This window comes from Ovis aries, chromosome 17 (assembly GCF_016772045.2).
Source record: "Ovis aries strain OAR_USU_Benz2616 breed Rambouillet chromosome 17, ARS-UI_Ramb_v3.0, whole genome shotgun sequence".
NCBI classification, from domain to species: Eukaryota; Metazoa; Chordata; class Mammalia; order Artiodactyla; family Bovidae; genus Ovis; species Ovis aries.
The window spans coordinates 40,359,018-40,377,309 of NC_056070.1; the positions used below are offsets into that span (position 1 = coordinate 40,359,018).

At 49.3% G+C, this 18,292-nt stretch overlaps 1 protein-coding gene across 11 annotated transcripts in view; it reads right to left on the bottom strand.

Moving 5' to 3' along the window:
• Positions 1 to 18,292, bottom strand: part of FNIP2 (folliculin interacting protein 2) — a 125,856-nt gene that overhangs the window by 14,468 nt on the left and 93,096 nt on the right. For all 11 annotated transcript variants that reach the window (XM_042234398.2, XM_042234397.2, XM_042234406.2 and 8 more), the window contains 4 exons: positions 16,076 to 16,222; positions 15,791 to 15,960; positions 9,340 to 10,501; positions 8,502 to 8,658 (listed from right to left, as the gene is read on the bottom strand). In XM_042234398.2, coding sequence (XP_042090332.1) covers positions 8,502 to 8,658; positions 9,340 to 10,501; positions 15,791 to 15,960; positions 16,076 to 16,222 — 1,636 coding nt within the window. The remainder of the gene's footprint in view (positions 1 to 8,501; positions 8,659 to 9,339; positions 10,502 to 15,790; positions 15,961 to 16,075; positions 16,223 to 18,292) is intronic.

The following is an 18,292-nucleotide window of genomic DNA, read 5'->3' on the forward strand; positions in this document are numbered from 1 at the left end:
CTCCAGGCAGAGAGGAAGCCCGTCTCTCACTCGGGCTGTGGCCAGAACATCTTCTGGGCTCCCTTCTAAACATTCCAGTTCTTCAGGGACCTGGCCTGGCCCCGTCTCCCCTACGCCCCACAGTGAGACTCCCCACGTCCACTGTCTGGCATGGAATCACACTGTCCTAACTCTCTCTTGATTGCACATCTGTTTGTCTACTCAGTGATTTCGTAAGTAACTCAAGGAGAGAAGTTACATTTTCTTCCGTAGTCTCAGAAATGAACATAACAAAATGCAAGGCATGAGCTAAATACCTAATACATGCTGGCTCTGTTGAACAATTCTCTATTCAGATTTATTTTTAGGTTGGATCCAGTTCTTATTAAGCCATCCACACAACTAGTAACATATTTCTTTTCCATGTACAGCTATCTATACCACTAACATTTTATGTAGTGACCTCTATTAAAAATTTTTTTGAAAAATAGTTGATTTACAGTGCTGTGTTAGCTTCAGACGTAAAGTGATTCAATTATACATACATATGAATATATACCTTTTTTTCACATAGTCTTCCGTTACAGATTATTACAAGATATTGACTTTGGTTCCCTATGTTATACAGTATAGGTCCTTGTTCCTTATCTATATGCAGTAGTGTGTATATTTTAATCCTCAACTCCTAATCTATCCCTTCCCCCTCTGCCCTTTGGTAACCACAAGTTTATTTTCTATGTCTGTGAGTCTCTTTCTGTTTTGTAAATAAGTTCATCTGTATCATTTTTTATATTTCACATATAATCAATATCACACATTTGTCTTTTTCTGTCGGACTTACTTCATTTAGTATGATAATCCCTGGGTCCACCCATGCTACTGTGAATGACATTATTCTTTCATGGCAGAGTAGTATTCCATTGTATATACATGTACCACGTCTTCTATATCTGTCAATGGACATTTAGGTTGCTTCCATGTCTTGGCTATTGTGAAAGTGCTGCAATGAACATTAAGGTACACGCATCCTTTCGGAGCATGTTTTTCTCTGGACATATGCCCAAGAATGGGATTGGGGGTCATATGGTAGTTCCATTTTTAGTTTTTTAAGGAGCCTCCATACTGTCCACAGTGGTTGTATCAATCTACATTCCCACCAACAGTGTAAGAGGTTCCCTTTCTCCACACCCTCTCCAGCATTTATTGTTTACAGATTTTTGGAAATGGCCATTCTGACTCGTGTAAGGCGGCACATCACTGTAGTTTCGACTTTCATTTCTCTAACAATTAGTGATGCTAAGCATCCACAGTTCTTCAGGCCCTCTCTACCAGATCTAATCCCTTGAATCTATTCATTACCTTCACTGTAAAATCATAAAGGATTTGATTTAGGTCATATCTGAATGACCTAGTGGTTTTCCATACTTTCTTCAATTTAAACATGAATTATACAATAAGGAGCTAATGATCTGAGCCACAGTCAGCTCCAGGTCTTGTTTTTGCTGACTGTACACAGCTTCACCGTCTTTGGCTATAAAGAATATAATCAATCTGATTTCAGTTTTGACCATCTGGTAATGTCCATGTGTACAATCATCTCTTGGATTGCTGGAAAAGGGTGTTTGCTATGACCAGTGTGTTCTCTTGACAAGACTCTGTTACTCTTTGTCCTTACAACATTTCTATAGGCCTTGGGTTAGTCACAGAGAAAAAGCAGATAATCAGTGCCCTGAGGCTCACATTCTCAGCATCTGCTCTTGGCTAAATGTCATCAGATCCTGTTTTTATTCTCTCTCTCTAGGGGCCAAGGCCCACCTAAATAACCACACCCCCACATCCTTGGCACTGAGGATTTAAGTAAGTCCACCCACTTCTGGATGGCTGAGGGCACACAGAAGGATGCAGATACATGTGGCTGCCTGACTAGTTTCTCTTTTTAAGCCTTCAGTCTGGGGCCTCCCTGGTAGCTAGGACTCTGCCTTCCAATCCAGAGATGGGGAGAGGGGGCCTGTGGTGGGGGGTCATGGGGGTTCAATCTTAGTTGGGGAGCTAAGATACCACATGCCTTGCAGGCAAAAAAAGGAAAACATAAAAGTAACACTAGAACAAAGTCAATAAAAGACTTTAAAAATGGTCCATTCCAAAAACCAAACAAACAAACAAACGCACCTTTAGTCTCACATTCATGCAGAGAACAGAATCCTATTACCACTCACCCTTCTCTAACACTTCTTCCAGGCTATAATATCATCTAGAATAGTGAACGCTAAATGCTCGGCACCCAGGCTTTCCTGACAGCAGTTTACGTGAGACAGGAGCTCCTATGGCAGTAAAGCTGGCTCCGCCTGCAGTCAGTCTACAGCCCCTGGGGGAGCGCAGGGTCCTTGTGTCCTGCCTGGACCCCCCATTCCAGCTCTGCTTATCCTCACTGTAGATGTCACCTCCTCCAGGAAGCCATCCATGCATTCCTTGCCTCCCATCCTGACACTGGCCTCTATCTGCACTGCTTATGTCTTTAGTCACATGCTGGATTTCAGTTTCCTGAAGGACAGAGCCATTCTCTCTGGCCAGTGATAAGCTTCCTTTTTCTCTGATGACCTGCAGCTCAGTGTGGATATGTTCATGTCTGTGGGCTCATCTAACCTGAAAGACAGCAGCCATTCTTTCTCCAAATACTGTTTCTCTGTCCTGCCTCTTGTATACACCATAAAACAGTCTCACTCAAGCCACCACGTCTCTTACTGGCTCTTTTCACATTTTTTCACGTCCTTTTGTCTCAGAGTTACAGTCACAGGGGCAGGTCTGTATCTCGTCACTGTTTCACAAACTCTAATCCCTTCTGGCTGCATTTAATCTGTTCTGCTCATTAGACTACCCCCCTGAGTTTTAATTTCCATGACTGCATTTTTCCATTTTAGCAGCTCCCTTTAGTTCTTTTACGAATATAAATAGTTGGGTATCATATCAGACCATCTTTTTAAGGGTTCCAATTCCTTCCTTTTATCACCATCACCATTTTAAACGTAGTTACTCAGCAGCTACTCTGGACTGTGGGAGGAGGGCTAACGCGCCTGCCCATTTGGCTTAAGCCCCCTCGTCCTGACCGCAAGTCAATCGTATTGGAGTCGTTCTGTTTTATGTGCTGTATGTGCCTTTTGGAAACAGGCGCCATGTCGACTCTAAAGGCGTCAGAGTTGTGATAAAGTAGAGAAGGAGAGAGAATCATCCATTCTGGACCATGGGCACTGCTGAGGGGTCCTGTGAGGCAGGGGCTCGGGGAAGCCTCAACCTTGAGCATATAGGGCACAGCCTCAGGGATGCCTTCAACTTTAGGCCGGTCACTTGCTGCGGAAGCAGTTTAAAGTCAAGGAGAGATGCTCAAGGTCAAAAGGGATCATCAGAGCAAAGTTAAGGGAGGATGTGCATGATGCTAAGACAACTGTAAGAAGGCTGGTAGCTTTTTCTGCAGAGAATGGCCTAGATGTCCAAATACTTTGCACATAATGAAAAAACAGGGGAAAACAGCAAAATTAGCCATATGCCTATTCACAAAATGCAAGAGAAATGATGCCTTTGAGAGCTTTTTATTCTTCCTTAAGTAAAGAAAAAGAACACAAAGGGCCTCAGGCATCATATCTAAGCACAGCAATCTTCCTCTTTATATCTTAAATGCAGAGTCTATCACTTCTCTCTGCTTTAGGAGGGTCACAGTCTACAGCACAGTGTCACCTGAAGGAACACACACTTCTCTAACCGGCGCAGGGGGACCACACTGTGCCGCTTGTCCCTGGACTGGGTGCTGGACTGGTAGGACTGAAGCCCCCTCCCTGCTTGGGCACTGCAAGCCTGGCAGGAGACACTGGAGGTTGAAGCAACTGTCATGTGCAAAGGGACTGGAATGGTTTCAGAGAAGGGGCAACATCAGGAGGAGGTCTGCAAATGGCATAGAAATTGGTTCCATGGTGCCTGAGACAGACGGAACACAGCAAGCAGCCAGGAGGTGGAAAAGAGGAGGGGAGTTCAAGGCTGATCGACAGTGTGACTGTGTGTGTGTGTGTGCAGGACATACGAGGGGCGATCCCAGCCAAGACGACTAGATTTCACTCTCTAAAGCAATGGGCCCCTGGGAGGATAGAAGAGTGACCAATCAAATCCCTATTTGAGAAGGAGCCCTCCATGGCTGTGTGCAAAGTGGCCCCATGCAGGTAATGGCTGCAGGTGGAGGGGCTCTGAGGAGGGGAGGGGTCACCAAGATTCCAGACTGGAGTTGGCGATACCCAGATACCAGTAGTTTCTTCAAGTATTTTTTAAAATCACCACGTGCAGTAAGAAATACGTTTGAATGTCATAACCCAGTGTGCATACTTATACATGCGCATTTATACAGACACATATGTACATGTACACACACACACCCCCCCCAACAGTGAGTTGGGGCTGAAGGTCCATGGCCCCACCATGCTCACCACCCCACCCAGGAAAGGAGGCGAGCAGAGCTGTTCTGTCTCAAACAGCAGATGTGTTCTGCGCGGCTGTTTCCTCTACACCACCACTGACTGAAGGTGGCTGCTGATCTGGGCCACCTCAGCGTTGTCTTTGTTACTAATGCAATGCTTTATCGGTCCCTGTGACTCGCGGCTCTTTCATAACCTCATTGGCTGATGGCATGGCACGGGCTCCGTTAGGTATTTGAGGCTCACAGCACAGCCAAGCCATTAGCAAAGCTCCTTATCTGCACTACTGATTTCTGGAGTCAACCTGTTGCTACTCTTAAATGAAAGAGGTTGCCATATCCTTGTTTTAGAGAGTGTTCTGGAGATGCCTGAAGCCCTAGCATACAGTTTTTCTTAAAAGAAACAATGTGTGATGCTAATTTTGGTCTTGATGACCTGACCCTGCAGAGCTTTAAGTGGCTTGGCCTGCTCCTTGGACAGTCATGGCAGAGGGAACTCAGCAGCCATTAACACTGAATGAATGGGCACTGCTTCTGTTCATCACCCAGAGCGTAAGCACCCTGGAAAACTCATTTACAAAGCACGTTCACGGTGTCATTTTAATAGCTACTGTTTAATGGGTGTTCAGTAATGTGCAGGGCGCTGTGCTCAACAACAGACACGCATCATCTCACAGTCTTCAATCAGACCTACAAGTACTATCATTTTCTAGAACATGAAAAAGATGCTTGGAAGATGAGAGAAACCTGCCCAAGGCCACACAGCCACAAGGGGTAAGCCATGACTCAAACGCAGATACGTCTGCCTTTAGAAGCTGCATGCTTAACTGCTGGGTTACATTTTTTCTATTCCTCTAAATATGTTTTTCTGAGGCCTAGCAAAGCCAACAGATTTACCTGATGACCATCGAACAAGCAGTAACACCACAGCATCAATGTCGAGTCAGCCTCCTCCACCACCTCCGCTCCCTGCAACTTCATAGCTGCCCCGGCCCAGTACCCAGAACCCGTGGGTCAGCAGTACCCAGAACCCGTGGGTCAGCAGTACCCACGGGCGGACAAGACACAAATAAAACAAAGGAGAGAGAAAAAGCTCCTGGAGAGTCATGGGTACAGAGGGAAGCCGGCTCTCCCACTTCACCCTTCAAAGTCAAAAGGAAAACAGAAGAAAGAATTTACGTTTAGATGCGGCAGGAAAAAAATGAAACTAAGTATGACCTCAGCCTAATTCAAGGCAGCTGTATAATCTATGCATTGGGAGGCAGAGAAACAGTTCAAACGATGGAACAGAGGTAGTAGGTGGATTAAATAAGAACACATGTTAAAATATTTAAAGGCCATTAGAATCTTACCACGTGGAAGCCGGTAACAAAAATGGAAATGAATGAAATAAAGTTAATACTTCTTTCTGTCATAAGAGTCTAGGACAATGAAATGCACAAAAAGAACTTCTTAGTACTGGGAGCTCCAGACGCAGTACCTCAGTGAGAGAAGAAACTCCACAACCCAGCCCACTGAGGTTACAGAAGTGCGTATTTACAGAAGACAGATTTCACAATCGTGTCATGCACAGGCCTTGAAAACAGATCAATACTGTAAATCAACTGCTCTTAAAAAGTTAAAAATCCTTCTCTGTAAACAACTATGAATCTCAAAGCTGGATGAAGTGTGGCATGAATATTAGGAATTATTAAAATTCAAAAACCAGGTTCTTGAAAGTAAATTATGAGAGAGAAATTTATCCCGAGCTCTTCCTCCTCAACAACTCAGTATTTCATTCCTAACTCGGCTCCTGTTCTTGGATCTTTGCTTTTTTCTCTGGCAACACACTCAAGAATTTAAATAATTATTAGGCTTTGTGGAGCAGTCATTTAATATAATGTTCCGCCTCCTAAACCTCCTAATTTATTTTCCAACAAATATTTGTCAGTGGCAGTTGAAAGGAGGCTGTTTTTATTTAAACACTGCCATGGAGCAGGATCCCAGTCTGAGAAGTTCAAATGGAACACTTATTTCAAAAGCAAAATTCATTATGATGAATGTGCCAAGTGAAATCAGAACTCCACTAATGCTGATTGGATACATTCTTCTGAAGATATTTTTATGACCCTTGCAATTCCCTATTAACACCCACGCAGACTGCATGGGAGATGTTCCCACCATTCGACACAATGTAGGTTATTAGGCTTAATAACTTTCCATCTCTCAGGCTGACTGCACAGTCTGCAGAGACGAGAACAGCTGCAGTGTGAAAATACTACCTTTGAAAGGAAGAGAAAATGGACATGACAGGTCTTTAAGAGCACAAGCAGAGGAAACATGGTTTTGTTTCTTTAAATGTAAGAATTATAGACCTAGATGGTCACCATGGAAACCTAATACACAAAACATCTGAATGTGTCAGCCTATGGAATGGTTCTGCAGATAATCAGTTCAGGGAGGACAATCAGTCTGTAGATGCATGTTCATAGTTGTGGTTAGTAGGTCTAGGGTATTTGGATGATAACTTGCTGGAGGACGGGTGGGTGACGACGGCCCTGTGGGTTTACATGTGCTCTCCTGGCACACCTGTCAGAGCAGAACCCAGGCTCCATGGGAGAAGGGTCCAGTGAGCAGCACCAGTGTTCTTACAGATCAAACCGACACGAGCGAACCAAAAACCCCACGGGTGCTGCATACATGATCATGAACGCATGGTGCTGCAAAAGGAGGGCCTCAAATCCCCTGCCTGCCTTACGGCTCCTGGTGGCCACTAAATGTATGCGTGGCTCAGATGACCTAGAAAGAGCACTGTCCAAGGAGGGCATCTCCTTTCTCCAAGGTCACTGACGTGCGGGCCTCTGAGATGACAGGCAAGGACAGTGCTCCTGAGGACTATGTAGACAGAGGACGACAGCTCTGCCTCCTTCCAGGGCTGGCCTGGGGCGGGTGGTGGCCAAGCACAAACTAGGGTGGGTCAGGAACCCAGTACCAGTCCCTGCACGGGGCGGGGCACCAGCCTCAGGACCCTTCCCCCAACCTCCTCCTTCCCAGTTCGGGGGTGAGTGCAGCTGCTTCACCATCAAGCTTTTCTTCCCATTCACACAAATAACTCCAGCCTGCTTGGCCTGTGCCTGATGGAAGTCTGGTCTTCACAGAGGAGAGGCTCAAGGCCAAAGACTGCACGCACTGCCTTCTGTTCTACCTCTCGAAAAGTACTTGTTGGGTGAGGAGAAAGTAACCAGCCAAATTCCAATTTTCCTGACGCAAAGAGGACTTTTCCTACTGTCTAAGATACAATATGCTTCCAATACAATACAGCTATTTTTTTTTTGCACGTCTGCCCAATAGCGGCTCAATTAAAAACAGGTCTGCCAGACTGACATGGTTTCCTCCAATGCTTAGTTCCTGTCACACTGCAGATAGTGGAGAAGCACTAAGAGGCAGCCACGAGGCAATTTTCCATAAGATGTGTTAATCTTTATACAGTCATCCTCGAACAGCCATCAAAGTGAACTTAATGACAAATCAGTTAAAACAGATTATTTTTAGGAACTTGTAAGGATCAACTAAAAAGCAAAACACATGTGACATCTCTTTGGTCCTCCCTGGGATGCACATAATTGTCACCATCTGCGCTGACTGTTCTGTCTGCCTGGCCTGCCCCACCCACCTCCAGATTCACCCTGTGCCCTTCCCTGTCCTGTGCAGAGGTGAGCTCTGCAGACCGCAGGCCTGGATCTGCATTAGCTATGACCTCCTCACTCTGTGGCTTCTAGCTGGGCTTAGCCCAAAGGAAGCCTTGTAGGAGCTCAGCGGCTGGAGGAGTGAGAGGTCGGGGGTCCCCCCAGCCCATCGTGCTCCGACAGCCAGGCAGCCCCTCTTCTTTTCCCCACTGCTGTGCCCTGTGGTGCTCATAGCCTCTAGCTCCGTGCGTCCCCAGATGTCTCAGCAGCCTCACTGGTTCCCGTCACCCCGGCAGCATCTGTAGCAACAATCCCAAGACTACCTGTGACTGCCCACCTCGGCTGGCTGCCCCCTCATTCACCCCCTGGTCAGCAGCTTGAGGCTCCCAACTGGGATCACTCACCTGGACCGTGTGGACCAGGTCGGCTGCTAGGCACTGCTTCAGCTTCTCGTCGCTGCTGGTCCCGTGAAGCACCAAGTCTGGCATGTACGTGGGGCAGTACCCCGCCAGGAGGGAGCGGCCGAAGTTTCTCACATTGGGGTTGCTGATGCTCTGAGACCTAAAACAAGACCAGCTATCAGCACGCACAACACAAACGTGCTCCCTTCTTGCACTGCAGTGGGAACAAAGCCTCAGGGACACAGGTGAGAGAAACAGATCCAGGGACGGTCACATAAGGAGTCCTCTGGGAAGCAGGTCACTGGTGCAGGAAGGGAAGGGAGTTGAAGGGAAAAGGAACTTTCATGAAGAGGAAGAGCAGGAAAAATCAGATATTCTGGTGGCTGGCTGTGAGTCTGTTCTTGTGCCTCACAGAGCTCATCCTCCAGACGCTGGGTCGGGAGAGAAGAAAAACTGTGTGTGTGTGTGTGTGTGTGTGTTGGGGGGGTGTCACTGGCAAAGTCTGGCTCCAGGAACTCACACACCTGCATAGGGGGGTGCCAGGACAGAGAAGGGACAAATCTCTAGTTACTGCTTTACAGACCAGGTCATCTGCTGATGCTGCCTTAGGAAGAGGTGCTGTTTCCCGACCACCTGAAGCTGTCCTGACCAGACAGGCAGGGGAAAAGCTGCTCGGGGGCGTAACCTACCAGCACATCCACCCTCCGCCCTCCGAGGCTGGGCGTCCACGGCCACAGATCTTCCTTGAGGATGGCGAGGATGCTCCCCACCACCTCCGCATCCCTCAGTGGCCGGAGCGGCAGCATCTGACCCAATTCACTCTGCCCCTCACCGGCCTTACCTGGGGAGCGGCAGCTCCACCTCCAGTGACCCTTCGCTCTGGTCATGGTCCACATCAGGATCACTTCCAGGACCCAGGTCCGGCGAGGCCGCTGCACATGTGTCGTCATCACTGTCTCCGAGGGCGCTGTCGGAGCTCTCGTTCCGGGGGAGGCCACCTTCCACCCTGAAGCCAGCATCGCCACTGGGCACAGGAGCGGTGCACCCACTCACTGCAGGCACGTCTGCGTCCTTGCCCCTCCAACCCCCTGGCAGTGCCAGTGCGCCTGTAGGGTTGGCAGGTGCACCCGGCGCCCCAGCAACCTCCGCAGCAGCCTCGGTCCTGACATCTCTGTCCCCCCGCGACGCCCCAGGGGACTGGGAACACGTCAGAGAGCACTGGTCCTGGCCCTCCTGGGCTGGGTCGGCAGCCACCCCAGGCCCAGCCAGGGGTCCCTGTGCTGGCTCTGGCTCCGCACACCTGCAAGCCTGTAGCCGCTCCTCCATTGCTTTGGCGCGACTTTCAAAGTCCGACTCCGGAGACACAGAGCTCCCGATGTGGAAGGTGACCTTTTCCCAGGGCGGCCTGTCCCGGAGACGTCCATCAGGGCATGGCCTGGCCGCCGACCGGTCTGGCAGCTTCTTGGGCATCTCCCCTCCTGGCTCCGCCCCGATGGCTGGAGGGCTCATCTTCAGCCCCACGCCCACACCTGCACCGCTGGGGAGCCTCGCAGAGCCGCCTCGAGGGGGCTCCTTACTCTCCTCGTCCCCTAACGATGCGCCCTGAGGTCTCCACATGCTGTGGGCTGTTAGGCTCTTCTCCAGGGCCCCGCCTCCTTCTCCATCAAGTTGGGGACACAGGTCTCTGGGGTCAGCGTCCACCTCGGCTGTGGTCACGGGCAGGGTGGGTGGCAGGAGGGCAGGCTCACTCCTCACCGTGACCACCACGTACTCAGACTCCTCCACCTCGCCCCTCTCCAGGGCGGTGGTGATGCTGCTCCCGTGCAGCATCTGCTCGCCTTGCGCGGGGCCCCCACTCCACATCAGCTGGTTCTCCTGCAACTCTGAGCACCGCACGAAGTAGGTCAGCACGTACAGTATCCGCTGCACCAAGTCCTTCTGCTTCCCCAGCACCACTGTGCGCGTCAGCCGCACTGGAGAGCCGATAGCTCCGTAAAGGTCGCCTAGAGGCCAAGTGGACACAAAGACACAGTCACCTGGATGAGCGCTTCAAGGCTGTGTCAGCCTGAACAGGAGAAACACGAATGACGTGTTCCCAGACCAGACTCACTTCACACACCTGAGGCACAGAGATTAATTCCTAGAATGACCATCTTTCCGTTTCCCTCTGGGATGGAACGTCTGCCTGGGAAGGCCGGTCAGGAGCAGCCCTGATCTGGGTGCTCACGGGCAGTGTGGTGGGTGCAGCTCGGGTGTTACTGGGTGCAGTGCAGGGATATGCTGGGTACAGCACCAGTGTGTATACTGGGTTCTGTGCAGGTGTGTGCAACGGGCAGCATGGGAGTGTGCTGGGTGCAGCATGGGTGTGTATAGTGGGTACAGCACCAGTGTGTATACTGGGTTCTGTGCAGGTGTGTGCAATGGGCAGCATGGGAGTGTGCTGGGTGCAGCATGGGTGTGTATAGTGGGTACAGCACCAGTGTGTATAGTGGGTTCCGTGCAGGTGTGTGTAAGGGGCAGCATGGGTGTGTATAGTGGGTACAGCACCAGTGTATATAGTGGGTTCCATGCAGGTGTGTGCTGGGTGCAGCATGGGAGTGTGCTGGGTGCAGCATGGGTGTGTATAGTGGGTACAGCACCAGTGTGGATACTGGGTTCTGTGCAGGTGTGTGCAACGGGCAGCATGGGAGTGTGCTGGGTGCAGCATGGGTGTGTATACTGGGTACAGCACCAGTGTGCATACTGGGTTCAGCAGGTGTGTGCAAGGTGCAGCATGGGAGTGTGCTGGGTGTGATGCTGGTGTATGTTGGGTGCAGCATGTGTGTGTACAGCACCAGTGTGTACACTGGGTTCAGCAGGTGTGTGCAAGGTGCAGCATGGAAGTGTGCTGGGTGCGATGCTGGTGTATGCTGGGTGCAGGATGGGTGTGTATACTGTGTAAGGCACCAATGTGTATACTGGGTTCAGCAGGTGTGTGCAAGGTGCAGCATGGAAGTGTGCTGGGTGCGATGCTGGTGTATGCTGGGTGCAGGATGGGTGTGTATACTGTGTAAGGCACCAATGTGTATACTGGGTTCAGCAGGTGTGTGCAAGGTGCAGCATGGGAGTGTGCTAGGTGCGATGCTGGTGTATGTTGGGTGCAGCATGGGTGTGTACAGCACCAGTGTGTATACTGGGTTCAGGGCTGTGTGCAGTGCCATGCACACAGTCCCCCATTTTCGGGCTGGGTCTCACCATGCAGGTCAGTGGGCCAGCTGGCTCCCTTCTCTCCAAGGACAGCTAAAACCAGAGCTCTTATTTGTGACCAAACCAAATAATTTATTTTAGAAACTAGAATGATGAGATCTTTTTTAGAAGAATCTGAGGGCAATAAGCCTTGGGGATACATCCAAATTCTGGGATCTCTGAGCAGAAGTGCAGTGAATCAATTCAAAATAATGAAATGGTGTGCTCAATACACAGGAACATCAAGTGGAATCAATTTGATTAACAAGAAAAAATAACTTGGTCATGAATAATGAATCTGATTTTTTTCTCTTAGGTCATCTGGAAATCCTACTGGAGAAAAATGTGCTATAAGTTATATCCTGACATGCTGACTAAAAACTGGCTAAAGGCAGAAGAAAGGCAAACCTTTGAGAACCAGCAGCACAGGCTTCTCATCACAGGTGTCTGTCCAGTGCCTGAGCATTAAAATTGCTGCATTTCATAAAACCTGAGTACTACCCTTCGTAAGGTGTATCTCTGGTACTTTGATAATAATATTGACAATTACAACAAAAAGCCAACATTTCCTGACTGCAGGCACAGCGCTGAGTGTTTCACGTAGATTTACCTCCCTTACATCTCTGCAGGAGCAACCCTGAGTCAGAAACCACTTTGGGAATAAGCAGAATGCTGGAATAAATCAAAATGTGGAACGACCCTAAGTAAAGGAGAGGAGATATGTGGTGACAGTTACAGGTAAGAACTCAGAAATCTGGACTCCATCTAGAGGGAGAGGGGGGAGACAATTCTTAGATAAGATTAATCATACAGCTAAGGCTAAGACTGAGGAGAAAGTGATAGGACCCATCAGAAGTGGGTCCTCTCCTCTAGAGAGGATTCCTAGAATAAGACTCTGAGAACAGGTAATGGGCAAGACAGAAGTGTAACCACGTGATCTCCTCTATAAAAGGACTAAGTTACAAGCTAGCAGAACTTTACCTCAGAAGCTGTTGCACCTGACTGAGAAAGCATGCATGAACTGAAAATAACTCAGAACTGCAGCTGCGCTCTGGACAAGCACTTTTGTTTGAGAAAACTTTCTTGACTAACAGCATATTACCGCTACTTCCCGTGATCACGTCTGCTGTGGCTGCGGAGTGTCACAGCCACATCAGGGATTCACACGACACCAGTGTTAACTCGGCCCCAGTGTTCATCAAGAAGATGAGCAGGAACACGGGCGGAGCTAGGTGGCAGTAGGGCCCGTCCTGGCAAACTCGCAAACGGGCCTTGAAATCATTCAAGACAGACCTTCTCTGTGACTGAAGAACCGTGATTACCAGGCTCCTCCTTCCATGAGATTTTCCAGGGAAGAGTACTGGAGTGGGGTGCCATCGCCTTCTCCTAACAAGTACATTAGCACCAGGCATATTCCTGGCCATTTATATTTGCCTGTTTGCTGTGACTTGGTGAATGTTTAATAAAAATAATAACAATCTTTGGAAATAAGTGTCTCCCTGTCAAAATAGTGCAGCCCTCGATGTTCTGTAATACTGGAAACTCAACCATCACTTAACCCTTGGCTTCATAAAGCTCTCCCCTGTGACTGTACCTCTGGCTGCACCCTGTCCTCAGTCTGACCACAGCAGGCCCTGCTGGATTGTTGGGGTGCTGAGAGGGTACTTCCGAAAACATATGCTCTCCTTTGAAAGAGGATTTTGGGCCCAGAGGAAGGGACTCTGCCTTGTTATACCGAACACAGGGAACTGATCTCAATTAGTTAAACCTCACATGGAAAGCACAGCTAAGTATACATATATTTATCCAGTTAAATGTACACCACTCAATTCATGCTCCTTTAAAATGGGTGACTGGGCACCAAGAAACACCATGTTTTCTAAACATCTGGCCCCCTTCTGTCACCTCTTAATAAGTTTTTCATCAAGCCTGTTGTCCATAACTAGAACGGCAGTGCCTGGTCCTCCCTGGGAAGAACCCGACAACCCAGAAGGAGCTGGGCTCCCGGCTCCTTCCCCTTCAGGACACCCGTATATCCTTCAGTTAGTTAACTCATCTGCACCTAGGATCCTGCTAACATGGGAAACGCACCCTCCTTCCTCCTCACACACTTCATGACCCAGGGCACAGAGAAAGACAGCTTCATTATCTGTAATAGAGTGAGGATGCAGCAACAGGGTGAGAATGAGACTCTAATTAATTAGTATGTGCAGAAAGCACCTGAAATAGAATGTGGCTCACAGTGACAGCTCTCATTTCATTACTACTAGAATATGCTCTTTCCCAGGGTTGCTGTGCCTGTCCCCAGTCTGAAGTTCTTTTCTGGAAAATGCTACTCTTCTAACTCTGCACAGAAGAACTGATGCTTTTGAGCGGTGGTGCTAGAGAAGACTCTTGAGAGTTCTTTGGAGATCAAAGTAGTCCATCCTAAAGGAAATCAACCCTGACTGTTCACTGGAAGGACGGATGCTGAAGCTCCAATACTTTGGCCACCTGATGCAAAGAGCCAGCTCACTGGAAAAGACCCTGATGCTGAGAAAGATTGAGGGCAAGAGAAGGGGATGACCGAGGATGAGATGGTTGAATCGGTGATGCCATCCAACCATCACCGATTCAACTGAAGTGAATCTGAGCAAACTCCAGGAGATAGTGAAGGGCAAGGGAAGCCTGGTGTATAGTCCATGGTGTCACAAAGAGTCAGATATGACTTAGCGACTGAACAACAAGTGTGTCTTCCTTGAAAGCCCCCTCTACTCACTCCTCTATCTCCCGTGGCCCCTGTCATATTAACAGCTGCAGCAGCAGAATGGACAAGGCCACTTACAGATAAGCAGTGGAGTTCCCACAGCAGCCATGAGTCGTCACGTCCCATAGCACAGACGGAGAAGAAGAGGCACGGAGGTTAGGCCGCTTGCCCAGGAGGCAGGGTTCTAGTCCAGCCGTCTGGCCCTGGCCCTCACCCTCCGCACTGTGCACTCTCTCTCTCTGTGTCTGTGGGCTGGCCTCTGCCCATCCCACCAAAGGAGTGCTCGGGATGTTCTCAATACAACCTGCCTCCTCCACAGGCAGCAGGTGTCCCAAGAATGAGCTGCCTGTCATCCCAGCCCTGGGTCCAGCCGACGGACAGGGTCCTGGGACAGAGCAGGTATGCAAGCCTGACTGGTCACTGCAGGCTCTGCTGGTGAGAGGCTCTGGCACCCCCCTCTCCCACCCTGAGCCCTGGTCTCACAAGCCCATGCGCTCCGCCAGCTGCCACATGGCACGCCAGGTCCCTGCGCTAGGCCTGAGTGTGAAGCTTGGAGGAAGTAGCCCAGGGGGCGGTGGACAGAAAGACAAGGTCTCTGCCCTCGGCTCAAACTTAAAAGGTAATGGAATCATAGCGTGTGCTTACTCTCTTTTTTCTCTGACTTTCCTCCTATCCAGTCCACCCTCTGTAGGGCAGTGGGCCTCAACCAGGGGTGTCCTGCCCCCTACAGGACACTCAGCAATGTCTGGTGACATTTTTCATCATCACAACTTTGGAAGAGGGGTTTTCACTGGCAGCTGGTGAACAGAGGCCAGTGATGCTGCTAAACATCTGACCAGGGATTTCTCTGGTGGTCCAGTGGCTAAAACTCCATGCTCCCAATGCAGGGGGCCTGGGTTCCATCTCTGGTTAGGGAACTAGATTCCAACACTACAACTAAGATCTGGTACAGCCAAATAAATATTACCAAAAAAAAAAAAAAATCTGACCAGGCACAGACAGCCCCCCTCCCCACAACCAACAAAAAATTTTCTGGTTCAAGTGTCAGTGGTGCCAGCATTAAGGAAGCCCACCAGAGGAGCAGTTGTGGCTGCCATCTGGGAGGGCCCAGCGGGCCTGCATGGCTTTAAAGACCAGAATGAGGCTCTGGTGGGGTGAGGGTCCTGCTTTACAGGTAGAATCTGCGGGCCAGTCTCCTGTTCCCTGCCAGCCCAGTGACACCTGGGAATCGCTGGGTTGGATGGTGAATATCAACCGAAAACGTTGCTGTTTCTGCAGTTCCATCCCACACGGCCTCTGAATGGTCACATCAGGTACTGACCCAGCTGCGCCCAGAGAGGATTGTACGGGTGTGTCTTGGCGAGCATGTTGACCAGCTGAGAGGTGCGTTTCTCAGAAAAGGCTTTGATGGGTGGGTGGTCAACAGGCATGACGGTGGGTACCCAGGCCAGGTGGTAGGTTAGGACTGCAGTCAGCAGGGCAGCAAAGAACCTTGGAGAAATGGGAGAAAACATAAGCAAGTAAGTCAATGCAGGAAGAGGCAGTCACCCACAGCATGTACACGGGCGAGGAACTGCCATGCAAGGCCCCAGTGGGCCGCCCTTACTGGTTCTTGTTGATCTGCTCTATCAGGAGTGTAAACTCCTTGAGGAAGCGCTGGCACAGCTGGGTCCTCTCCAAAGTGCTGGACATCATGGCCAGCCATACGGGCTCGGCGATCCTGGGCACGGAGTACAGGCTCCAGATCGTCCCTCTATGGAAGAGAAAGGGAGCAGGGAACTGTCACAGGTGTTGTGGTGGATGACCTGTGCATAAAGGAACCCAGGAGAAAACAGTCATCTGGATCTATGGAGTCCCTAAGGCATTCAAAGCAGAATGTAATACAGGGGTGGGTTGCAGGGCAGGAACAGAGACACAGACAAAGAGAACTGACTGGTGGACACAGTGTGGGAAGGAGACTGGGGGTGAACTGGGAAAGTAGCACTGACATATATTCACTACCGCATGTAAAACAGACAGCTGGGGGAAGCTGCTGTAGAGCACAGGTAGCTCAGCTCAGGGCTCTGTGATGACCTAGAGGGGTGGGACTGGGGGCATGGGAGGGGAGCTCAAGGAGGAGGGGACATATATGTATACTAGTGGCTGACTCACACTGTTGTACAGCAGAAACTAACACAACTTTGAAAGGCAATTATACTCCAATAATAAAATGTTTTACAAAGAAAACTGAAAATAAAGTAATATGAAACAGGGGTTGGTAAACCAGGACACAATGTACAGGTCAAATCTGACCTTTATTATAAATAAAGCTTTATTGGCACATGGCCATGCTCATCATTTCCCTATTATCTTTCAGTACATTTGCACAACAGAAAAGCTGAGCAGCTGCATCAGAGACCCCTTTTTCAGGAAATGTATACTAAACACTGATGTAAAATATCCTTTACGATGCCTTGTGTCAGAATCTAGGGCAATTTTTACAAAAAAAAAAAAAAATAAGGAAGAAAGATCAAATATGCTAGACTTAAAATGTGACCAGAAGCAACTCAACTCTCCCAATTTCTCGTCAGCACTTTCCTCCTCTAAACCAAAGCACTTTATTCACTTTAGACGAAAAAGCCACATAAATGTCTCTTCTTCACTATATTATTTACTAGATTCTTACATGGACTAACAGAATTAAATTCTTAGGACAGAAACTGAGGTGTAGCGGAGCTAGGTTCCTTGCAGCAGACACACACTCCGATGAGGACACCTGGTGCTGGGGGCTCTGCTCCAGCCCCTGTGGCTCACAGGGGTCTTTCCAGCAAGCACACTGACTTAGCCTAGGCTTCCATTCCCCACTGAGAAACTGGCTTTAAGAAGCACTGCAACAGCCCTGCTCAGCCTGTTGACCATGAATCCCACCTGCCCCCCAGAGCAGACCACCTTTCTGCCTCTGAGGCTAGGACACATCCCCTCTCCCCGGTGAATATACATGAAGCATATTCTGACCTCAGTCTGGGGCCATGTGCATCAAGGAGCTGGGACACACAGGATCCTGCTTTGGCACAAAGCAGAGCATCTTTGAGTAACCAGGAGGGACCAGTTACAGCCACACGGACCTGGGGTTCACCTACTGAAGCCAAGGTCTCCAAGCAATAACACACCATGCTGTCATTGTTTCTCAGCAGCGGTTTGCTAAACTAAGAACAAGACCCATCATCCATCCACAGCAAGGCCTCTGATCCTGTGCTTTAAGAGCTGGACCTTTCGTTAAACAAGTGTGCAGACGCTCCAGCACAAGCCAGCCTGGAGTCTGCCACAGCAGCCCCAGGGTGCCTACACTGCAGGAGGTTCTCCAGTCACCACACTGCCTCCGAAACACACAGCTGTACATATTCCTTAAATATCTGACTTGATCTGAGCAACCTCAGATAATGAGTCATTTGTTACTGGAGTACTTTATACATAATTGAGGGCTCAGCAAAGACTGGATGGAGACTTTGCTTCAAGCAGCATCTGAGTTCACCAGCCTTTACCTTAATCATCACAAAAACCTTCTAACGTTCTAAGAATTGTAAACATTTTTGTTCTGCAGCTAGAGAGGAACAGTTAGATTCATTCATTAGCTCGTGACTGCTTCAGAGGGGGCTTCCACTCCCCGCCCAAGAAGCCGGCCCTAAGGAGTGCTGCAACAACCCTGCTCAGCCTGGTGACCGTAAATCCCACCTGCCCCCAGAACAGACCACCTTTCTGCCTGACACGAGGGGCAAGACCTAGAAAATTGGTCTGTAGGATACAAAGGTCGCCAATTAGGAACTCACAGCAAAGATACACTAGG